The sequence below is a fragment of the Drosophila kikkawai genome, chromosome 3R, assembly GCF_030179895.1.
Source record: "Drosophila kikkawai strain 14028-0561.14 chromosome 3R, DkikHiC1v2, whole genome shotgun sequence".
Classification (NCBI taxonomy): Eukaryota; Metazoa; Arthropoda; class Insecta; order Diptera; family Drosophilidae; genus Drosophila; species Drosophila kikkawai.
The window spans coordinates 28,043,809-28,067,069 of NC_091731.1; the positions used below are offsets into that span (position 1 = coordinate 28,043,809).

At 45.2% G+C, this 23,261-nt stretch overlaps 4 protein-coding genes across 5 annotated transcripts; 2 read left to right on the forward strand and 2 right to left on the reverse strand.

The window, feature by feature from the left end:
• The first annotated feature begins 121 nt into the window (after positions 1–121).
• On the forward strand, positions 122–9,049 carry WASp (WASP actin nucleation promoting factor). 2 transcript variants are annotated; one of them, XM_017176183.3, is made up of 7 exons: positions 122–327; positions 1,618–1,831; positions 6,976–7,203; positions 7,280–7,906; positions 7,967–8,146; positions 8,211–8,402; positions 8,563–9,049. In XM_017176183.3, the coding sequence occupies exons 2-7, from the start codon at positions 1,697–1,699 to the stop codon at positions 8,812–8,814; spliced, it is 1,614 nt and encodes a 537-aa protein (XP_017031672.1). In that variant the 5' UTR covers positions 122–327; positions 1,618–1,696; the 3' UTR covers positions 8,815–9,049. The 2 variants fall into 2 exon arrangements, with proteins under 2 accessions (XP_017031672.1, XP_070142498.1); XM_070286397.1 differs by lacking the exon at positions 122–327 and adding an exon at positions 764–932.
• A 687-nt stretch (positions 9,050–9,736) lies between these two features.
• On the reverse strand, positions 9,737–13,966 carry LOC108081145 (histone acetyltransferase KAT6A). The gene is made up of 4 exons (XM_017176182.3): positions 13,651–13,966; positions 13,449–13,595; positions 13,179–13,390; positions 9,737–13,114 (listed from the first exon to the last, which is right to left on the reverse strand). Exons 1-4 carry the CDS (start codon positions 13,828–13,830, stop codon positions 9,889–9,891), a joined length of 3,765 nt encoding a protein of 1,254 aa, XP_017031671.1. The 5' UTR covers positions 13,831–13,966; the 3' UTR covers positions 9,737–9,888.
• Positions 13,967–14,478: 512 nt separating this feature from the next.
• On the forward strand, positions 14,479–17,052 carry LOC108081129 (DDB1- and CUL4-associated factor 10 homolog). The gene is made up of 3 exons (XM_017176147.3): positions 14,479–15,206; positions 15,270–15,639; positions 15,696–17,052. Exons 1-3 carry the CDS (start codon positions 14,914–14,916, stop codon positions 16,929–16,931), a joined length of 1,899 nt encoding a protein of 632 aa, XP_017031636.1. The 5' UTR covers positions 14,479–14,913; the 3' UTR covers positions 16,932–17,052.
• Positions 17,036–22,886, reverse strand: Prp39 (pre-mRNA processing factor 39). The gene is made up of 8 exons (XM_017176145.2): positions 22,770–22,886; positions 22,439–22,530; positions 21,374–22,223; positions 21,138–21,310; positions 20,948–21,073; positions 19,050–19,324; positions 17,650–18,984; positions 17,036–17,587 (listed from the first exon to the last, which is right to left on the reverse strand). The coding sequence occupies exons 1-8, from the start codon at positions 22,792–22,794 to the stop codon at positions 17,239–17,241; spliced, it is 3,225 nt and encodes a 1,074-aa protein (XP_017031634.1). The 5' UTR covers positions 22,795–22,886; the 3' UTR covers positions 17,036–17,238.
• Positions 22,887–23,261: the final 375 nt, after the last annotated feature.

Consider the following 23,261-nt stretch of genomic DNA (forward strand, 5'->3'; position numbering starts at 1 on the left):
TTATTAATGCTGCAATAGATGGGGTTATCTGGCCACACTAAAATCTTTCATGGCCTTGGTGCTGCCAGACTATGAAGAAAATCACGACGTTCCGATATCGATAACTTGATGTAGTTTTCACATCCCTATCGTGCAAAAAAAACGAGTAATAAACAAACTGGCAGTCCGTTCCGCGACTAAACAGGCGAATCTTCCCGAGAAAACCCTCGACATGCCACGGATGACGCGGACGCGCGCCCAGTAAAGATCCCCGCCAGCGAACGTAGTGGCCGAGACCCCAGAGGAGACTTAGCAGCGAGCAGAGCCAGCGGATTGGGAGTGTGTGTGGTGTGTAGCGCAGAGTGAAAGAGTGAAAAGTGCACGAAAATAAACGCAAAAAATCAATGGCCCCTGCAAGGGGCGCCCTCCGCGTTTTCGAGTGCTCCCCCGCGGGCGGCGCGGGACCTTGAGCCAGCAGCCAATACTCTCCCGCGTCTATTTACATGGCCAACGGCCGCCACCCCACCTGGCGAGCCAGCGAGCGAGCTAGCGGACAGGTGTTGTCACAGTCCGCATCTTCAAGTGTTAGGGCGTTGAATAACTCGGGCCTTGTGTGCGCGCGTCTGTATGTGTGGGCCACGCAAAGCACACCGATACATGCGCAGCAGGGCTAATCAGAGGTTTTGCCAAAGATAAGGGCCATCGGCAGCCAAAGAGTTTGCCTCGCTCCGCATTGCCCCATTATTCCCCATTCCCACAGTAAAACGCAGCTGGCTGACGACTGTTTCTGTTTCGGTTTCTGCGGCTGACTCGCACCCGTGACTCAACCTCTCTCGATCCGATCCGTTTCCATCTGCTCCGCGGCAGCCAGAGTTAGCTATACCGTCGTCACAGCCAGCACAGTTCGGGCTCTTGGCCATTTCTTAGTTCCAAAGCTTATTTAAAATTAAAGGGTAACACCAGAAAACAACAAGTCTATATAGTTTTTGAGATTTTCTGAATTTAATTTGAAACACGCTGCTAAAAATTGTCACGTAGCATCAAAAGTGTCGTGCTGAAGCCTTTTATTTACCACGAAATAAGTGTGTTTTATAAAATTAAACCCACTATCTGTTCCCTATTGCTTTTAACTATAAAATTAACTTTATAGTTTTATTTACAAAGCTTTCGAGCTAGAAAAGTACTAGTTGTCACATCTTTATAGTGTATTTTTGTAAGATTAAAAGTTAACTTTGCCTCATTTATAGTTTAGTATCAAATATACCCTTATTAATATTGATAAATATATATTTTTAAAAGCAATTTTTAGGGTTTCTTTCAACGCTGACACTGGTGTTACCCCTTTAAAATCGAGGCCCCAATCAGACGAATCAAAATCGATTCTCAATACATTTTCGCAATTCCCCCCGGGCGTGTGTGTGTGTCTGTGTGCTTATTGTTATCAAGCTATCAAGCTTCTTTTTTGGGGTCCCCACCTCATTGGCTCTTGTGCTTGTATTGTATTATTAAATTAATACATTTATCTTTTGTTTTGCGCTCTTTCGCTGTGCCCTTTTCATTGGTGTCCGTTATTTGCGTATTGTTTTCGCCGTACAATAAATTCGTGTTGTGTGCTCCCTTGTCCCCATTATTATGCAGGGCAACCAGACGAGCTCTCCAAAGCCTAAAGCTCCACCGCCAGACTCATACCCAGACGGACGGACCAGACCCCGGCTAAATGAGCACTGGTATGAGGTCGCAGGACGGTCAACAGGCAGCAGCGCTGCCCCGGGCCAAGATCAATGCCGCCAGCACGCTGCTTACCCAGGATGAGAACGACGCAGTCTTTCGGCTGCTGGGCAAAAAGTGTCAGGTGAGTAGTGATCATGCATAAGCTTTGGGGGATAAACAATTACGCAGAAACATGCTCCTCGTTCACTCTCACAGCAGAGCTTGATGAAGCACTTCCTGTGGCTCAAGTATTACCCAAGTGTAACCCAATATCGGTCGACAGCTGTTGCTAGTGGCTGGTTTGTTCGCCAAATTCAACTTAAACGATGTCATAGCATTATCTAATGGCATTTTCTTTTATAATTTATGTGCTATCTAGTGAATACATATTCGTAAGAAGAAACTTTAAAAGTTCTAGGAAATGGCCAAACTCTTTTACTACGTGAGTCGAACCAGATTATGTTGGGAAAAATATATATTTAAGAAAGATAAATATACAAACAAAAAAATTTTCTTAAATTCATAAACAAATCTACTTAAATTCTAAGGAATCTACTTAAATTCAGGGTTATTTTTAAATTGCTTACAGAAACAATTTGAGGTAATGTTTTATTGTATCAAGAAATGTCGAAATGCATGATTCATAAGCACCTTTAGAAAACCAGTTATTATCTTTGGTAAAACCGTCCGAATATTTTAGAAACTTACAATACAAGTTGGCTTAAAACTTTAATACTAAATATAAATAAATGATTAATTGTACCAAGTGCCTGATAAATCTCTACTTCTCTCGCGGTTGCTTGTGGGATAAGTGATATTTATTATGTAAAAATACATGTAGGAATTGCCCACTGACTCATTACACATTATGAGAAAGCATTAAAGACTCACGCACAAGTAAGGCAAATCAAACACTGATTATATTTTGAGTTTCTCAGTAATATTCGCATAATCTTAAGCTAGGCTGGACAGTGTTTTTAAAACCATTTGTTTGCTGTTCTTACACATATTTACCTAACATTGACTAGTAGTTTTATCAGCTATCCGCTTGAGCCAGCATTGATAGGCGGGCCGGCAGTTGTTTGCTTTTCACGAGTCATTATTTTATTTTGTTTTCATTTTCCTATTATTATTGGGTTGACACAGCCGATTTCTGTCCAAAGTGAAAGAGAAACCAACTCGATGAAGTTCGTTTGCTCGCTCTATTGGGTCGCGATAACTCGTTAGGCATTTGTGGCCAAATACAAGCGAACCTTATCTTATCAATCCTTCCATCCGCCCGCTGCGAATCACCGCTGGCCAATGCCAGCAGCGATAAGAATGCCCTGAAATTGGAGTGGTAGTGGAAAACTGGAATGTGGCCATTTAACAGTTACCGTTATGCGGATAATTATGGTGTGCACAACATGAAAAAATCGCTAATTTTGATTCGCAATTCACGCTTTGCTAATTTTTCAACTTTCCATTGACAAAACATTTCCAAATGCAGTTGAACTCTGCCAAAGTAATGCAAGTCGCTGGTTAAGGTAGTTAGCCTTTACATTTTCATTTTTACACAGAGAAAAAGGAACTTGCATATTGATGATTGATTTTATCTTTGGCTTTTCTACTATTCTATCAACTATATATTTAGAAGTCAAAAATCAAAATATCTAATATTGTTTACAGTTAAGGGGGGATATACATATAAACGGTCAAAATTTGGCAATTTTTCGTGAATTTTATTTTATAAGAAATAGTCAAGCAATCGTCATGAAACTTTGGAGATAGTTAAAAGTAGAATCAAAGATGATAAAAAAAATAAGTTATAAACAATATTTTACAAAATGGCGGATTTATGGAACATACGCCGTAGCGCCCCGAGCTTTGAGTTGCCGTGCTATGGACACGATAGAGCTCGTAATTCCTGTCCGAAATCCGCAAACTAAATTTTTTTGTATTCATTACACCTTTATCTTCTATTTGAACCTAAAAAACCAAAAAGAAATCAAGACAAAAAAATTAAATTTTGATTTTAAAGCCTAGTACTCTGACGAGAAAAAACCGCTGTATAAATTTAGACAGCGGCCAAACTCCATATAAAAAAAACGGTGTCGAAAAAAAAGAAGAAGAACTTTTAGACACGTCGTTTTTTTCGGTACTCTGACGACGAAAATGAAGCCTGCGAAAATTTAATGGCGTTGCCAGATCAAGATAGTAAACAGCTGATATCGCGCTGTCTAAATAATTCATTTGATTTATTTAGACACCCCTAATGGAGGGAAAGTTGAAGGAAAAAGGTGGCATTGATAGGGGCTGTCAAGGGGAAGCCCATAATATGGAATTTAACCCACAAAGGACATTTTAATGCCATATTTATTAATATTTTTAATATTTTTTTTGAATATTTGTTTACAAACAGCTGTCCAGTGTGACCAAGGAAAATCCTTAAACGCCATAAAAAGTACATTTTCATGGAATTTCCTTAATTTTTTTGGTCACACTAGCTCGGTAGCGAAATAAACAGCGATTCCGCTGTCTAATTTAGACAGCGGGTTTTTCTCGTCAGAGTACTAGGCTTAAGGAAAAAATGCCATTTTTAGGTGATCAGTTTTCACTTCCCACCCTCTTAAAAAATAGTAATACTCAGTTTTATAACAACCATGTAGGTTCAAATAGAAGATAATTTCATGCTGATCATAATAATTTTTGATTCACTCCGATATGTTTCGTATTTTTTTGTGAATCGTGTCCATAGCATAGGTAGAAATGCAAGAATTTAAAGCTGAGAAAAAGACGTTTAAAGTTTTTGATGCGCCCACGTTTACACTTGTATACCTTGCGTTCATACTTGATTTGAGGCACTTAAAGTTGGAATTCGATAATGAAACTTTCAAAGTATGTTCTTTAAGTAATAAGCTATTTTTTAAACCAAAAAAAAAATTTGCCAAAAAAATTTTGGTTTACATGTATATCCCCCCTTAAGGCTGATTTTAACTTAGAAATTCAGTTTTCAACAACTGAGAAAGTCATGTCGCAATGTTGTAGCAAAATGTTTATAAACATAAATTTGTTTGTTCGAGGATAATTCAGCATTATGGCATCATGAATTAAATATATTCTCAGTAGGAACATTCATACTTAACTAATATCTTTCAAGATCATGTTAGTCATTCAATCAATCGTCATGCTATATATTTTTTTCCGTGCACTCTACCCTACCTTTGTTGTGGATGACATAGTGTCACATTCATCGTGTGATAATGCTCGAAGCTGCAGCTCTGTAAACCCGATGATGTTGTTATTGTGGTTTGGCAGTCGTTTGTCGCAACAGTTGCTCGCATTTATTTGTATACACTTATTTAACGCATTTTCTGCACATTTGCCAGTCCCCCCAAAGCCGGACTTTCTAATAGATGTTTATGTTTACGATGGGCTTTTGTCAGGCTTTGAACCTTTACTTTGGCTTCACAGTGGCTAGCAAATTCCATTGCTTTTCAAAGAATTTTATAAACAACGGAAGTGGCGCTCTATAAATGTTTAATATCTATAAATAGCTTATTATTCTTTAAATATATTGCAAAAAAAAAAAAGAGCAAACTATCTATAGGCAGATTGCTCGGTAAATAAATATTCACAATGTGTGTGACATAATAAAGAGACCACAGGGCGTATGAGCATGTTTACCGCTTGGCCCATATGGGTTAATTTTCACCGCTAAGACCCTCCCCTCTCTCTCTCCCTCTCTCTGAGCCCCTGCTCTCGGTGGCAATGACCACTTTTTGTTGTCGCTGGTTTTCCATCGATTTTAATGCTTTTTTGAAAAAGAAACAGCAAGCTTGTACGTAGAAGGCAAGACATCATTTTACAATGCTACTTATGTCCACACAAACTCATACAAACACACAGACTTACAAACATGCGAAGCTGGTAAAAAGCAGCTAAGCATCAATAAAAATTCAAATGTGTTCACAATTTCGCACTTGCCAGATACGAGTTGAGCGCAAGTGTGTGTGGGTTGGAAAGCATCCACATCCCCATTCACATAATCCGCTCGTCAATGTCTCTTTCTCTTTTATTTACGCCAAAGGTCAGGCTGCAAACGTTTCTGCATGGCCATCCATCCGTCCATCCATCCATCCATCGAGACACCCATCCGTGCTCATCTCTAATGCCCATTAATTGATAATGTTGGTTTTGTAATTCAGCTGCAGTGTTTCAATTGCCAGCACATGACACTTTTGGAGGGCCGCCTTTAGAAGCGACCAGATGAATCAATTAGCAACGATTCCGGTCAGAGGGTCACGCTTTGGCCTCGACCAAATGCCAAGTGTTATGGCCACAAAGTACACACGCTCACTTTTATTTGTTTTTTCAAAGAACAGCAAGTAATTTCTGTGGCCTTGCAGGCTTTCTCACGACGGTATCGATAAATAAAGGACAGTTTGCCTTGACTTCTCTGGCGCCAAAAGGATACAGCTTATAGTATATCATGGTTTTGGCAAGTATTCTGATGCGTCAAATCTTTGGTACTTCCTCGGTTGTCGCCAGCACTTCCTGTCTGGGTCATAAACGAGCAATATAAACTTATACACAGAAAGAAACTCAGGCATAATTGAGGGACAGGTGTCTAGACCTTTATGAAAATATATTTGACACGAAAATCGGTTAAGGGGGTAAGGTTAATTCGGTGAAAAACGACCCACTGTTCAAAATATTTTTGTGGCAAAACGGCACATTTTATATTTATAGTATATATTAAAATATTTTAAATATAATATCATAGTTTTCCTCTTTCCAATACACGGTTCTTATAAAATAGGAGTAATTTTTTCCAGTGCTTGCAATTATGCGTTTCCGTTGAACTTCAGCTTTAGCACAGCACGCACTTTTCGGTGCTGGGGTCGTCTCTAGACTAATGTCCAGAGGCTAGACTTATGCGCTACCATCATGGTAGCTACGTGCTACCCATGCCAAGTGCCGGGATTAGCCATCCAACTCCCGACTGCAGTTGCTGCAAGAGTTGGACAGGCTGGCCAGCTAATCGGTATTCAAATGAGCCACACTCACTTGGGGCCGTCGACTCCGATGGCCAGAAAGCAGCGAAACCGAAAGTCAGATGAGTTTTTGAGCTCGACCACGACAGTTCATTGAGTTTCGGAGTCGCATTGATCGTTGCATTCAAATGAGGCGCAAGCTGAAGGTGTTGAAGCCTTTTGTTCGGCTGGATTAGATAATCGCCCCCCAGGGCCTTTCTATCGATGAGCACATGTATAACGCAATCTCTTTTGCCTGCTCTACTTTCAGACACTAAACACCGCCGTGGTGCAGATCTACAAAACGGAGGGCAGTGCCCACGCCCACTGGAAGAAGCGGCACACGGGCGTCGTTTGCTTCGTGAAGGACAGTGCCATTCGGTCCTATTTTATGCGTGCCTACTGCCTGATCAAGAACGAGCTGATATGGGAGCACGAAGTATACGATGGCATGCAGGTGGTCAAGTCGAGGCCCTTCTTGCTCACCTTTGAGGGCAGTGTAAGTAGCATTGAGCAGGATCTAGATTGAATCTCATTTTAATTATTATTCTTAATATTATAATTATAATTTCCAGGACGGTCACGTCGGCTTGAACTTTGTATCCGAGGAAGAGTGCGACTCTTTCTTCCGCATTGTGGACACCACCATAGAGACGCGCAACCGGAAGCGACAGGAGAAGCGAAACCGCCAGAAAAGCCAGCAGGCACCCAATGTGCCAGTGAATTCCTTTTCTCAGGAGACGAGTCGCCCGCCGGCCATGCAGGGCGGCATATCGTCTACGGATGGGGCCAACGTTCAGCTGCGGAACAACAAGATCAACTCGGTAACCTTGACGCCAGCACCGCAAAAGAACTTCCTATCCAGCAGTTTCGGGCTTAGCAACCAGGCCAAGGACAAGAAGCGCAAGGTGACCAAGGCGGACATCAGCCAGCCGACAAACTTTGTGCACATCAGCCATGTGGGCTGGGATGCGGACAAGGGCTTCGCTCTGGCGGGCAGTGAGAACGACGAAATGCTGAATGAGTTCTTCGTCAAGGCTGGGGTCTCGGAGGTGCAGCTAAAGGATCGGGACACGCGCGCCTTCATCTACGACTTTATAGAGAGCAACAACGTGCTGGCCACGGTGAAGCAGGACAGTGTGGAATCCCCAACGGAATCGACGCCCCACATGCCGCCACCGGTGCCAAGTCGTCATCAACACGTAAGTTATTTCTAGCACGTGATTTTTATATATAATTTAATTATTTTTTTAATTCTCCAGCCGCAGAATGGTAACCAAAGAACTGCTCCTCCGCCGCCACCGGCTAGACTTCCGCCTCCTCCAGTGCCCACCACTGTGCCGGGCGCCACGCGAGCTCCACCGCCACCCAGCAGACCGCCACCAATCAGTACCCATCAGCCGCCACCACCGCCGCCACCTGTCAGTGCACCTGCAGTAGCGGTAAGACATCTAAATATGTAGAATTGGATATGTTGACATTCATTTATATTTTGTGTCCCTGCAGCCTCCACCTCCGCCGCCGCCACCACCTACTGCAGCGGCGGTGCCGCCACCACCGCCCCCGCCCATGCCAATGGGAGAGATCCCAGCCATTGCGACAACGCGCGCACCAAATCAAGCGGCAAAGCCAGCGGCATCTGCTCCGGATCCACGGAACGAACTTATGGACGCCATACGCAAGGGAACAACGCTCAAGGTAAGTTTCTGGCATCAGGAAATATCAATATTAATATATATATAACGGGATAACTAAACATACTGCATTAAAAGCACCTGATTGATTGTCAAACTTTCTCTCAGTGTATATGTATATAAGTGTGATTTTCATTCTACTTTTTTTCGTTTCATTTTAACAGAAAGTGGACACGGCTGCCCTAAGCACTGGCAGCGGCGACACGCGCAGCGATCTGATGAAGGACATTCGCCAGGGCATCGAACTGAGACCGGCCAAGGAACGGGAGCTGGGCAGCCAGCGGCTCAGTGATAATGGCGGCGGCACCGATGCCCTAGCAGATGCCCTGCGTCGGGCGCTGGCAGCACGCGGCAACGCTATACACTCTGACGAGGATGAGACCGATTCCGAGGATAATGACAACGAGTGGGACTAAGGATGACACGGGATGCGGGAGCAGACACTATTCCAAAAATAAGCAATAATTTAGTTTGTGCTTTGGCATTTTGGTTTATCGTTGGATAAATCCCTGTAAATACTGTTAGAGAATTTTCATACCTCTTTAATTTAAACGTATCGTAGCGATGATCAGATATTGCCCGGTTTCGTTTGTTTAGACTCGCATTTGCATATCCATAAAGCTGCTCAATTAAATATGAACGACATATTTATATATGTTATATTTCAATAATATATGTGAATGACTTGCGGACCCTGTTCAGAGAGACTTCAGTGCCAAAAACTTGAGAACACCAAAACAAAACCTATCTGCGAACTGAAAAAGCGTGTAAACTGAGCGAAGAAAAATTTATTATAGCAAATATATTTTATAAATCTACAACAAAATGGAAACTAAAAGAAAACTGTGACTGCTAATAAAGGACACAGTTGGCAATTGTTCAATTACACAAGTTTAAACTAATAGATTTGCCCGCAATTAACCGTACACTAAATTTACAACAATTTGCTCAGTAATTAATTGTCTCTACTTGTTGAAATAATAATTAACTAACCACAGAACAGCTGAATATATAAGCAATGATGATGATGTATGCAAGGCTTCCCCCGCCAAAGCAGCGTAATAAATCCGATTAATCAAGTATTTTCTGTTTAGTTTCGAGTGCATTTAATGCAAACTTGTAGTCATTTCTCCTCTGTGTGTATGTATTTTAAATGAATATTACGTATATGTATTTTATTAAAATTTTTGAAACTACTAAAACCAATAATACGCGCTTCTTGGAGCCGATTGATTTTTGATTAATGTGTACGCATGTCTTGACGAGTTTTGTGCGATTTATGTATTTCAATACATAATACTTACATATGCTAATATATATATAAGCCATTAATTTATGTAATAAAGTTGTGTATATCTAACTTAAAAGTAATGCTCTCTATTCGTACAAAGTTTAGTGGTTTAGGGATAGATCTTCATTTCCCAAACCCCTTCTCAACAAATCCATACATATTTACAATCAAAGGGAACAATCTTTTAGGTATTCCTACTCTACGGATTAGCGTCCTCCTCAGCTCCGCCCAAAGCGTCGTCCTGCAGTTCACGCTCAATGTTGGCATTGTTATTGTTTTCGGCAATTTCGTTGATATTGGAGTCATCGTTGTTGGCCTGGCAGCGTGGCTGCCGTTGATCCTCCAAAGCCAATTCCTGCTGCTGCTCGTTAATCCGGTTCTCAGTTTCCTCGATTGGTCTCGTCGAGGGTCCTGGGTTACACTCCTCCCCTTCCGATGGCTCCCGACCAGTTTCAAGTGTGGCCGGCTGCTCCTCATACAGCAAGAGCTGGTCATCATCGAGAGGAGCCTGCTGCTGCTGCTGCTGCTCAGAGATTTCATGGTTGAGAACGTTCTGGTGCTCCTCAGCGCATGTAAAGTTGGGTGCCTCGTAACCTGGCAAGGCCTGAGCTTCATTATCTTTGGGACCATTAAGGGAGACCATTGGTAATGTAAACCCGGTTTCCTCTGGGTTTCCCTGAGATTCCAGAGCTAGATTTGTGTCTGGGAGGGATGCTGCTGTTGATCCTGTCTCTTGGATATTAGAACTAGAACTTGGCAGAGTCTCGACCTCATTTATAGGAGCGGGTTGACTCTCAAAGAGGGAAGGATGAGCGTGTGGGTTCTCAACCGAGGCTGGTAGTTCCTCAATGCTAGAGTTTTCACTTTCCAGGGACACCTTTCGAATGGAGCTTGTATTGCCCTCGGTTTGAGCTTCAACTGGTGAAGGATTTGCTTCAAAATCTGTTCTAGATTGACCTTCATTTGTCATAGTAGCGACGACTTCCATTGGGGGTTCTAAAACTGCCAGAGAAGAATGTTCAACTGCCAGATTGGAGCCAGGGGTCTGGGCATTCAGGCCTTCAGCGGAGTGATTAATTCCCACATCTCTTTGGGATTCAACTGCTGGAACGGAACCATCCAAAGTCGGGGACTGGATTTCGTGTGGCCCTGCCGCAGATTGACTTTTAGTTGTGGAAGCCGGAATATGGTCAAGGGTAGGCTCTAAATCTACAGAAACAGTTGTCAGGTCCTGTGTTGCTTGACTGCAGATGCTGGTTATAACCAAACTAAATTCTGGCACTGGGATTTCTGTTGATTCCGAAGCTGTGTCTGGAGGTAGCTCCGAAACTGTTAAACCGGGCTCCTCTGGTCCCGAATGTGATGCTTTATCCGCTTCGTTTTGAGCTTCCAATGGTGGCAATTCGATTTCTTGATAAATGCGCACTTCTTCATCCTCCTCCATGGCTTCCTCAGCCTCGTCAGCAGACGATATACTGTCTTCATGGCCATCGTCATCGTCATCGCCCTCGCTTCCGGCAGGCCTTTCCAGTCCGTTGCAGTGCGTGGATTCCGCTTCATGGGAAATGTCCAGGTCTTTTTCCTGCTTCACAGTCACATTGTTGTGGTCGATATAGGCATCCTCCTCATCCATCTTCTCGTTATGATTAATCTCTTCCGTGACCTCGGGCTCATCATCTCCATAACCGCGATTGCGAGGCTCCGGCTTGATGTTAATATCTGGAACCATGTTGAAGACCACCGTCTCGCCACTCTCCACGGCTACTATTTGAGGCAAAGGTACCTCCTTTGGAATCTCATTACGTGTCTTACGTTGAACACCTGCCGTACTTTTACGTGCCGTAGACTTCACGGACGTGGGCTTTGTGCTGGGCGGGGACTCCTTGGGCTTCTCTGGCTGATCGGGCGTGGCTTCAACGGCTTGTTCTTGTTGTTCCCTCTCCAAGGGCATAGCCTCTTCGGCCATGTCCACGCCACTGGCCACATGCGATATCTGCATCATGCGATCAAGCTCAATTCGATTGGGCTTGACATCCTCCTGAATTGGGAGCGTCTCCTCCTGCTGTTCCTCGTGCTGCTCACTTTCATTGAAGTTGCTTTCCAGCTGGTTAATGGGTATGGTGGTCATGACAGTGGCCCGGGGAACGTAATCGTTGTCAGCGGGTTCTTGTTTCACGTTAACCAAGGCCTGATCCTGTGTTGCCTCTGCTCCTAGAGACGGCTCCTTTTCCCGCTCTTTGTGTTTGCGTTTCTTCTTCTTTTTGGCACCCCTGCCAGTCGCCGGACTTGCCTCATCCAGATCATCTATGATCGAGGAGTTCAGCTTGCCGTGATTCTTCGTTATTTTCAGCTTAAGTTTCAGGGGCTCCTGCTTGACCTCCATCTGCTTTTCGTAGGCCTTGTCAATGAGCTCCTGCTTGACCGATACACTGGGCACATTATCGCTGGCCAAAGCAGCTCCTGCTCCAGCTTCCTGCTCATCATCATCGCTGTCGTCGTTGCCCGCATGGAAGTCATCATCATCCCCGAAGCTGGGCTCCGTTCGTTCAGGCTCATGTTCCACCTGCTCACTGGTTGGCCCGGTGTCGCTAATGTGCACCTCTGGCTCATGCTTGATACTCACCAGAGTGCTCATGGTGTTTTTGAGCAGCTGATCCACTCTCTTTAAATATTTCTTAGCGGAAACCCGTTCGCTATTTCGTCCTCTGGAGGCGCCCAGACGATTAATAGTAGTCGAGGCTCGTAGCAGGGGCGAGGAGAGCCGCTCCAGGACCACCACCGGTTGCATGCCCTCATCGATCACAAAATCCGGTGGCATAGCGGTTGCCGGCGGCAGGCCAAGCAAGTCATCCTCCACCTCGTTCGTGATGCGCATCTGCGCCTCATTGGTCACCACCTCGGGCATGATGTGTTTGGAGTGACTGAGGTAAATCTTAGCACAGGTGGGGGCGTGACGCATGTAGGCGGCCTCGGAGTTCAAGGCGCGACTGCAGCCGCCGCACTTGCGCTTGCGGATGGCACAGCGGTGAGTGTTGTAGAAGAAGTTCGTGATGAAGGTCTTTTTGCACAGCGGGCACTCGCGATCCAGAACGAGCAGCTGGACGGGTGTGGGCGGGGTGTGCTCCCGCAGATGGCGCGTAAAGGCATAGGCATTGGCCACACTTGCCTCGCACAGGGGACACTTGTAGGGCGTCTTCGAGAGCTTGTGCCAGAGCTGATGGGCGCGGATGTCGCTCTGGTTGTGATGCGTCTGGTTACAGGCGTTGCATACGTAGCGCAGGATCGAGGGCACGTGAACCAGGCTCTTGTGCTCGTCGGCTAGCTCCTTGTTGAGGAACTTCTCGCCACAAACACTGCATATGGACTTGCGGCCCTTCTTCGGTGGCACCTTGTGACTGGTTTCCGGCTCAACGGGTTCCTCTTTGCTGCAAAAGTTTATAGAAATTTTATAGCTTATCATATCTAGTGGCAACGCTTTTTTTTATTTACATGTCAGGCTCCGTTTTGGGCTCTATGGGAGCTGATGACGCCGGCTGAAGTCGCAGCTTCTTATGAAAAGCCGCCGGCTCTTTCTTGACCTGGGTCTTCACGCTTAGATTCGCCCTCGGCCAGTTGTCCTCCGTCTTGCGCTTTCGTCCTCGTTTGCCTCCTGGCCCCATCAGCTGCGGTTCCGCCTTGATTACGGGCTTTAATTTAATGAGCTGGAGGAAACATGATATATGAGAAATGCGAATCCAATATCTAAAATGTTTTGCCCACCTTTTCGGGCTCTAGCGCCTTCAGTCCCAGCAAGTTGCGGGTCTGTTTGTTGGTTGCATAGCACATCTCTCGAAACTCGTAAAAATCATTGATTTTATCCACACACAGGCTGCACATTGTCTGCGGCATTTTGTCGTCTCCGGACACCTGCAAAGGGGCGTTGGTTTAGATTTGCCAGGCCTAGTACTAGCACCATACCCACCATAAAACCGACCAGCTCATAGACCTTCTGCGACAAACTGGGCTCGTCCAGGTCAATGATGTCGTCCCCATTCTGCGGCAGTATTTGCACTTTTCCTGGATTGTCGATGCCGCACAGCCTGCAGATTTTGTAGAGATTCGCCTTTAGCGCCGCGTCGATCTTGAAAGCGAACCGTTCCATGTTGGTCCGGTTTCTTAGAGGTTCACTCGGTGCTAGTGGGTAGCAATTCTACATAGTTAATTGTTTTATCTCGGTAAGAACCAGCATTTTGTTTATTCCACTGAAACAATGTGGCCAGGCCATGTGGTGTGGGGGGGTTCTGTGAACCAGTGTGTGTACTATGAAAGGCCCTGGTTTGGGACATTCAGCATTTTCAGCGGAAATGCCGATGGGCACACTGACATTTTTTCTAATTTTAAAACTGCCAATTCCGCGAATTGAAAATAAATAAGACAAGTAAATTGGACAAATTGGAAAGGACCTGTTAAATTTGAAATATTTTATCATTCCCCCCTAACTTCTGAAGAAGCTGCTTTGACACTGGTATATTAATTATTAATAAATGCAGTTTTTATATTCACAAAACTGTCTCGAAACTATTTTGAAGTTATTTTTTTCAGAATGTTAAATTATTTGTAGGCGTAATTTTTCATTGGGTAAATTTTAATTGTTTTTATATCACTTGATTTTTTCTTTTTGCTTGAAAAATAGCTATATTTCCCGCTAGTTTAAAATTTCTTTCAATTTATTCTAGCGGGGAAATAGCTAAATTGGCAACGGTGGTTTCCAACTGGCTCCATTCAAAAATATTTTCTCAGACATGAAATTTGTTTTAGTTTTAATTAAGAAACCCTTGGCTTCTAGGTCATTATTGTTCTTAGTACAGGCCAAGACATTGCCATTGGTTCAGTGTGCTTATTCTGGACGGAAAATGAATTTAATCAACCATTAAAATATATTAATATTTAAAAGGTTTAAAGGGGGAAAAGTAAAGAACATTTTTTAGAACGGATTAGTTTTCCTGATCCCTTAAACCCACAACAAAAATCGTTCAATAATCAATCGCCTTCAGTTGTAAAAAAAAAAAGAAATCGGTTTCACGCAGCACTTTTTTGCAGCCCTCGTTCCAGTACGAGAATAAAAACAAGAAAGGCCTCCGGGAAAATTCAACATCGCGAATAGAGAAATCGCGAAATACTCGCCTCCTCCACCCAATTTAAGCAGCTATTGGAGGCACCAGCTCTGAAAATCTAGAGGCCCACCATGGAGCGCTACCTGAGCCGGCGCGAGAGTGGGTTCTCCACCCATGCGGGGGACGAGAACTTCGTTATGCGGCGGATATACAGCTCGATGAACATGTTCAATAGCTACCACGCCAACTGCAGGCCCACGGAGGCCGGTCAGACCGGGGCCATCTTCAACCTGGAGTTCAATGCCGATGGCAACGTGGTGGTAGCCGCCACCGAGCGCAAGTGCGTCCTCGTGTTCGACGCCATCACACAGAAGGAGATCTTCAAGGTTCCGGATGCACACACCGACAGTGTCAACTGCATCAAGTGAGTACCACTGGGAGGGGGGGTCTGTTATGTACCAACTGCAATCTGCACCTGGCTTTTCAGATTCTTTGACGACCGACTCTTCGCCACGGGCTCCGACGACTTTACAGTGGCCCTGTGGGACTTGCGCAACATGAAACAGAAGTTGCGCGTCCTGCACGGCCACTCCAACTGGGTAAAGAACATTGAGTACTCGTCCAAGGACAAGCTCCTTGTCAGCTCTGGCTTCGATGGCAGCATCTTCACATGGGACATCAACTCGCACACGGAGCAGGGTCTGATCTCGCAGCGCGTCTTCCATGCCAGCGGGCTGATGCGTTGCCGTATATCGCCCACAGGGGATAAGCTGGTCCTCTGCACTAGTGGCGGCTACATAATGATCATCCATCACCTTGACCTGACCACGCTGCACAAGGATCTGTGCGGTTTTAGAGTGAGTATAGTTGCCTCTTCGAATCGAGAGTCGCATCCATTTGGTTTACTCTGCAGCCTGGCATATACCGCCTGATGCAGCTGGGCGAGCAGTACATCCCTCAGGCCGCCAAATACGACCATGTGTTCTCTAAGCGACAGAAGAAGAACCGCGTGGAGCTGGTCACCGACTTCCCCGAGCAGAACGACGCCGAGATGATCATGGCCCTGCAGATCCACCCACACTGCCGCTGCATGCTGACGCGTAACGTAAGCTGCGACGAGCAGAGCGAGTGGACATGCATCCACGACATTAATGAGGAGCCGGTGGTTAGCGAAGACGATGGCGAGGAAGAGGAGCCGCAAGCCAAGAAGAAGTGCACGCACTCCTCGGTCAGTAGTCGCAACAGTGCGTCAAGAGATTCCACTTCCACCACAGCGCCAGACCCAGATGTCGAGGGACTACCACCCAGACCGCCGCGAAGGCTGCGTATAGGAAATGTTCAGGTCTTCCACTTGGACAACGCTGGATCGGGCAGACTAGCCGGAGGTGCAGCACCTGCCGCTGTCTCACCGCGGCCGGATACTTTTATACCCGACATTTGGGCGGCGGAGGTGACTGTGCAGGAGCGCGCTATCCGCCAGAATCGGGCCCGCAACTCTAACAATCACGTCAGCGGCTACAACTTTGTGTATGCGATCAGTAGTGGCGTGCTCCCGCTGCGGCCCTCGGCGGCCAGTCGTCTGATGGTTAACAACGGCAGCGCACGCCAGCCGCCAGCCTCCGAGAGCCCTACCAGCAGCAGCTCAAGTAACAGTAGCAGCAGCAGCAGCAGCCCCGGCAGCAACAGCAGCAGCAGTAGTGGTAGTAGTAGCAACAGTGACACCCGGGTGCGACTTGAGATCGGTCATCGTCTGCGTTTGCGTCCAGTAATCAGACATGCGGGAGCGGCCACGTCCAAGGAGAATGCCCATGCCATACTGGTGAATGCCAAGAAGCTGCTCTACTATGCCGCCGAAACCAATACTAAGCCGGGTTTCATCAAGGAGCCAGGCTTCTCGGCGGACGGTAGGATCGTCTGCTCCCCGTATGGAAACGGTGTGCGCCTGCTGGGCTACAGTGCGGATTGCTGCGACTATCCCAGATCCCAAAAGTTCGAGGAGGTGAAGCGTCGTCCCCAGAAGCTTGTTGAGCTCGCCAAGATCACCGAGCACCAGGACGTAGTGCTGTGCGCCAAGTTTAGCCCGAGGGAACCATTGCTTGTCACCGGTTGCAATGGTGGCGAGGTGACCTGGTATCGGCCCAATCTCTAGGCTTTTCCCCATCGGTGGTGACAAATTGTAAATTTTATTTTGTATTTAGGCATACTTTTGACTCATACCCAAGGATTTACTTGGCGAAATACATGCAACGCGTATATGGTGAACCGATTAAGCTTATATTTCTTTATTTTCCGGCTGAGAATCGGCTACATAATCCGCATGTATGTATGCATAATGTGGAATCAATATAAAATTACAAATAGACGACTATTAGATAACAGAACAGCGCGGCAGGGTCAAAACCAAACAAGCTGGGGGCGTCTTAGAGGTACAAGGAGTCTGGGTGGGTGGTCGCGTCTCAATAGTAGTTGCCATAGCCGCTCCATTGGCCATAGTTGTAGCCGCCGCTACTACTGCCGCTGGGTCCAGGTGCTGCTGCTCCAGATCCGTAACCCCATTGGCTGTAGTAGGAGTCGTAAGAAGCCTGCTGCTGCTGCTGCTGCGGCGGCGGCTGAGGAGGGTATACTCCTCCACTATTCTGCTGACCGTAGTAGGCGGACGCACTGGCCGCTCCATAGTTGTAGCCTGCGGCAGTTGTGGCAGCTGTGCCACCATTGTTATAGGCTGCCGCAAAGGCAGAAGATCCAGATACAGGAGCGGCACCATCTTTGCTGGCCGATGAGCTTTTGCGATTGGGACTGCTGTCACTGCAAGGGAAATATCAATAAATTTTAAATAAAATTATTATTAAAAATCGTCTCAGGCTTACCCCTTCTTTGAGGCCTCGTTGGCTTTGCTTAGCGCCTGCTGCAGACCCCGTTGAGCGTCCTGCAATCCCTTGGCTGTGCTGCCAAAGTCTTCAAGGAATTCCACTTTGCGCTGCGCAAACAACACCTTCTGATCTGCCTCGATATCGGCGCGAGCCATAAACTTGTCCATTATTTGAACCACCTCCTGTTCATCGACATTTTTGCGTTGCAAGCAGAGATCGATCATTTGCAGAGCCACTCGAGTGTTGGCTGGATCACGTTCCAGGGCCTGCTGCAGGACGGTTAGACCTCCATCGAGATCGTGGCAGATCTTGTTGAGGAAGCGGGCATACTTGATGGCCAGAGTGCCGGCCACCCCCTTGTTCTTTGTACTCTCTATGTAGTGCTTGTATAGCTCGCGACACTTGTCCAGCGCTCCCCGCCGACGCTCGACATTGATGCGTCGGTAGGAAAGCTGCAGGAGATTGGGGCAACGCTGCTCGACACGTTGCAAGATCTCGGCGGCACCATCGAAATTCAGTTGGCACTCCTCAAAGGCAGACCACTTCAGGTGCAGACTAGGCTTGTCCGGATGATGTATGCGGCAGGCGCGACTGTACACATCTCGAATGAGATCAATAACTCCGGTCTGGTCCTCCAGCGACTCCAGATAACGCAGCATCTTTAGCCAGAACTCGTCATACAGGGCGCAGGCAATAAGGCATCTTTCAAACAGAACCAGAACGCGCTCGCGATCCCCCTTTTCGATCTCAAAGTCCAAGTAGTCCTTCCAGTTCTTGAGCTGAGCCCTCTCGAGCGGCTTCACATGGAAATAAGGTCGCTTAATGCCCTCCTCGAAGGACCAGCGGGCAGTCACTGCGCTGACTGTCACCTTGTGAATCTTGCGCCGCGTAGAGATAGCCCTATCCCTTATGCTAGCCACCTCCTCGTCACTTAGCGTGGCGAAATCACTGAAATCGATTTGGGGGGGCGCTGTCTTCAAGGCTGCAGGCGATGACTCGCTTTCAGTCAGATCGGTGGTAGTACTTTCTGATTCATCGACATGGGTTTCAATAGAATCTTTTGGCGACTTACCAGCACCGCTGCCACTTGAAACTCGTTTCTCCTTTTCCTTGTCCTTGTCCTTCTCCTTATCCTTCTCTTTCTCCCGTTCTCGTTCTCGGTCGCCCTTTGAGTCTTTGTCTTTGGAGCTGCTACTGCTGTCGCGACGGCTCTTGGACGAGGACTTGGCCGCTTTGCTTTGCTGACGCTCATGGAAATCTTTACGCAGGCGGATGAGCTCATCATGGCCAATAGTGCTGGTTATAGCATGCTGATTTATCACATCTTGGAAACTAGAAGAGAGTTTTCATTAATTCAATTGTAGTTAATGACAACCTAAAAAATTATTGTTACTCACTTGTCAAAGTGGCCATTATAGCCCTGCGTGGGTATGGCCAGAAGCCTATCGTAGATCTGCACCACGCGATGATAGCGCTTAGAGTCGTTTTCCCAGCGGATATAGGAGTCCCAAAGCTTGTCCGATCGAAACTCCAGGCCACATGCCTTAACAGCCCGCTCATACTGGACACGAATAAACTGCTCATCGTCGTCGTGATTTGACTTGACGTGCGTCAGGTAGTGAATCCATAGATCTACCGAGAGGGGGATCGCTTCTAGGCCGCGCTCAAACACCTAGGATTTGGTCATTTTCGTACAAGTTCGGTACAAGTATTGAGGTTTGTTTGAGAAGAAATATAAGAACGATATAGTTGATTTTATCTTTTAATGGTCACGGGCTCAGAGAGACACTTATTGCTATCGTTTTTTTTGGATGTGAATGGTGGTGTTCGAACCTTATGGCTAACTTAGCGACTTTACATAGACACGAAATACGTAACACACAGGTAATTACTTTGCTTATTCTAGGCACACACTTTCAGTGTTCGATTTACAATGAAAATTCACAGAGAGACTTAAAAATTTCATTTAAACGCCATTTGTACTTACGACTGTAAGAGAGATGCAAGCTCACTATTTATTTCGTGTTGAAGAAGGGTGGAGTGGAGGTAACGTAACTGAAGAGGTAACTGGTGATACAAACGTACGAAGATCAGAAAGTAGACGGATCGTACGGCGGCTGGACGAGTCAGTCGCATTCGGGCTTGGGTCGGTGGTCAGGGGTTCAAAGATATTACACTCAGCTGAGCTGACTTCGCCTACAACGTGAGTTGTGCGACAATATATATATATAGGGTGTAGTCTACCACTTGGAATATCCCAATATCGTGAAGTAAAAAAAAATTACATTTCCGCGGTAAATATCACAAAAATAAGTGGCTCATGTGGAACTTAAAAAGTGAAACAACAGGTAATCAAACGAGATATAAAATAATACATTCCATAAATGGATTTAAACTGAAAAGCTGTTGAAGAAAATTGTGAATTCCGTTTTTTTTTTTCAAATAGTTGAAAACCAAAATGACAATCAATTTATTTACTCGATTTAAAGCATTAATTTCGAATAATATACAAAATTTTATTATTTACTTTTCACTACTAATAAACAAAATTTTATAATTATTATTATTTTCACCTTTTTTTTATAAAGAGTAATATTTGTATTTTTTAAAGTAATAATTGAAAAAAAGGAGTTATTTGTAAACTTCTAATCCAAAAATTGCAATAACGGAGTAGTATATTTAAAGGATTTATATATTTAATTAAAAAACCGTTCGTTTGATATATGTATTATAGCATATAAATAAATATGTGCATTTACATAAATGCATATTACATATACAAAATTTTTTCATCGCCCCAGCTTAATTTTTGTTTTACTCATAACCCTCATTTGCTTCCCTAATTTAAAGGCGTCAGAAAACCACATTAAAATGGTAAATGGTGCAATATTTAAGAAAAAAAGGTAATTAAATATAACTGTATAAATAAACATTTTAATTTTATTGTGATTTTCCGGCTATGTCTACCTCCTTAGATATGTCAGCTCCAATACCCAGTTTCAGTGTCATTTGTATTCCAAAAATGCTTAGGAGAAACGAACCCTATAAGACAACACTGCCCTGAATGGGGGGGCTACTTTAGTCATGGACCGATTGCTACACTTTAGTTGTGAGTTTAGTTGGTGTTTTTCTTTTTGTAGTTGTTGCATTTATTGAATGTAGTTTTTATTAGGTCATAATAAATTGCATTTAAACACAAATACATGAATATAAATTGTAATCGTAATTGTAAGCGTAATACAAGAAATTGCGAAAGATATTTAATTGCACGACTAAATGTGTGGGGGGTACTCACCTTGTAGCAGTTGGCCTTGACGCCCTTGCGCTTCTCGTAGTCGGCATACTTGCGCCAGTATCCATAGCAGTAGGGATAGTGGGACAGGAATGTGTCGTAGGCCTCTCGAGCTGCTTCCGCATCGGACTGGAGCATATAATATTTGCATTTATATGGGATCTTTCGAGAGACTATAGTTTTTTAAACCCACCTCACTGTCCACATATTGCAGCAGGTAAGTCCAGCCGGTAAAGTCTGCAGAGTCCTCTTTCACCGCCCGCCAGTACCTATCTAGCTCGGGCAACTTTTTACGCTCCTTCTCCTTGTCTTTTTCCTTCTCTTTATCGCGCTCCATTTCCTTCTTTTTGTCCTTGGGCTCGGCATCTGTTTTTCATATTAATGTCAAGTTATATTGTTTTGCTGTGATGTAGACCTCTTACTACTCACCATCCACCTTTGTCCTCTTCTCTGAGGGCTGACCATCGGTGCTCTCGGAGGTGGGACTTCCCGGATTATATTGCTCCACAGACTTTTCTTTGGCGCTCGTCTCACAAATGCCAAGTTCTTTACTTTCAGTTCCTTTGTCGTTTTCTCTTTCTGCTTTACGCTTAACAGGTGCCTTGGCCTCATTCGCATTATTATTGTTGTGGGTGGGCAACTCATCTTCGGAGATCACTTCGGCGTCTGCGGGCAGCTCGGCACGTTGCGGGGCCGGAAGTTCTTCATCGGACACTTCCTCGGCATCGTTAATCTCCGGCTTGCTGGGTGGAGGTAGTTCATCCTCTGAGATTATTTCGGTATGGACAATTGTGGCATCACTGGTGTCCGCCTCATCACCTAAACTCTCGGCTATGGCATGGTGTGAGCTGGAGTCCTCTGACGAATTCAGTTTCTCGGCTTGTGGCTGCAATGCCTCCACGTTATACTCAAAGTTCGCCTTTTTGGCGGTTTCGCTTTCGTCATTGCCGCCCACGGACGGCAGGCTGTTGGCATTGTCGCCCGCCAGGGAGGCCAGCAGCGTGTCCACGCCGGCTTCCTTACGACTCTCTTTGATATCATCACTGGTCTCCGAATGCTGCTCTGCCACCGTTCCGAACGGAAAGGAGGAACTCTTCTCGTCCACACCACCAGTTTCGGCGGGCATATCCACGTCATCGTCCAACTGGATTATCTCATCAAACTGCGGTTCCATGGCGGGGGCCTCCTCGGCGGCTACCACTGCCATAGCACCCTTTTCCTCCTCCTCTTCCTGCACCATTGCCGGCTGTTCCTCCGGCTCCTCTTCGGGGTCACTTAGCTGGAACGATTAATGCTATTAATGACTGTCGCCCACACTAATCACACGGTTGGTTGCTTTAGTGACATCAGCTGGCCCTTGCAGGGAATCACGTGCCCACGGGGTGGGTATCATGTGCGAATGGAACAACGCCACATCCGCACTGGATATTGCAATCGTTTACATCACTTGCTGGGTATCTGTGTGCGACCTGCGTGGGTGAGGATGTTACTGACCTGGGCGTTCTTCTTGGATGTGCGCCTGGTGCTTCTGGTCGGTAGCGATGCTACTGGGGATGCGGCCGTCCGGCCAGAACGTGTGCGACGACCTGCAAAACGACTCGACTCGGTTATTTAATCCATGCGGTTTACATAAACTGTACGCGAACGCGCGGTGTAATGGTGTCTTTTGATTAGCTGCCTCGTGCGCCAAGTTTCTTCACAAATCGTTTTCAAGCGCGCTTCGTATCACTGGGATGGTAAGCTACTGCTCTGGCTGAATAATGAATAACCTGTCACAGCGAGTCCCCCGTTTGAAGTTAATTATTTGACAAAAAATTGACTTTACCTGGAACTTCTGACTCTGACGCCATATTTATCAGTGTTACCGCAGATCGCCCTTTAACCGAGGGTTCAGGAATAATAATAAAAAAAATACTAAAATATACTCTTGATATACCAACAAAATTATTAAGTGTTGAGAAGTTTATTTGGCTATAAAAAAGCCAAGGGCTCAAGCCACAGCAGAGTATTAACACCATGTCCCAATATTTGCAATTAGACTTCTTCTTCCATAACAAACAAATGGTAAAACCGAATAACTTAATCAATAATTTAAAATGTTTTAAAAATATATATATTTGTTGTATATATATATATATATATATATAGTTTACGTATATTTTAAAGGAAAAAAATAGATGCTGCAATATTCGGGAGACAATGAAGATGTGCCGCTGTTTACAATAATTTTAAATAATTCCCTTTCGCAATTTAAATCAATTTTACGTATTTTAATAATAAATTTATGAAAAAAAAAACTATATTGAGAATGCATGCT

What these genes read in the sequence shown, in the direction of transcription:
- LOC108081145 (XM_017176182.3), bottom strand. Translation starts at nt 13,830, where the DNA reads ATGGAACGGTTCGCTTTCAAGATCGACGCGGCGCTAAAGGCGAATCTC. An exon ending in ATGAGCTGGTCGGTTTTATG is followed by an intron (nt 13,596 to 13,650) that starts GTGGGTATGGTG and finishes GCCCCTTTGCAG; the next exon opens with GTGTCCGGAGACGACAAAAT. An exon ending in AGGCGCTAGAGCCCGAAAAG is followed by an intron (nt 13,391 to 13,448) that starts GTGGGCAAAACA and finishes TGTTTCCTCCAG; the next exon opens with CTCATTAAATTAAAGCCCGT.
- LOC108081129 (XM_017176147.3), top strand. Translation starts at nt 14,914, where the DNA reads ATGGAGCGCTACCTGAGCCGGCGCGAGAGTGGGTTCTCCACCCATGCG. An exon ending in GACAGTGTCAACTGCATCAA is followed by an intron (nt 15,207 to 15,269) that starts GTGAGTACCACT and finishes CTGGCTTTTCAG; the next exon opens with ATTCTTTGACGACCGACTCT. An exon ending in AGGATCTGTGCGGTTTTAGA is followed by an intron (nt 15,640 to 15,695) that starts GTGAGTATAGTT and finishes TTTACTCTGCAG; the next exon opens with CCTGGCATATACCGCCTGAT.
- Prp39 (XM_017176145.2), bottom strand. Translation starts at nt 22,794, where the DNA reads ATGGCGTCAGAGTCAGAAGTTCCAG. An exon ending in CATCCAAGAAGAACGCCCAG is followed by an intron (nt 22,224 to 22,438) that starts GTCAGTAACATC and finishes TAATCGTTCCAG; the next exon opens with CTAAGTGACCCCGAAGAGGA. An exon ending in TATAATGGCCACTTTGACAA is followed by an intron (nt 18,985 to 19,049) that starts GTGAGTAACAAT and finishes ACTCTCTTCTAG; the next exon opens with TTTCCAAGATGTGATAAATC.
- WASp (XM_017176183.3), top strand. Translation starts at nt 1,697, where the DNA reads ATGAGCACTGGTATGAGGTCGCAGGACGGTCAACAGGCAGCAGCGCTG. An exon ending in TGCTCACCTTTGAGGGCAGT is followed by an intron (nt 7,204 to 7,279) that starts GTAAGTAGCATT and finishes TATAATTTCCAG; the next exon opens with GACGGTCACGTCGGCTTGAA. An exon ending in TCAGTGCACCTGCAGTAGCG is followed by an intron (nt 8,147 to 8,210) that starts GTAAGACATCTA and finishes GTGTCCCTGCAG; the next exon opens with CCTCCACCTCCGCCGCCGCC.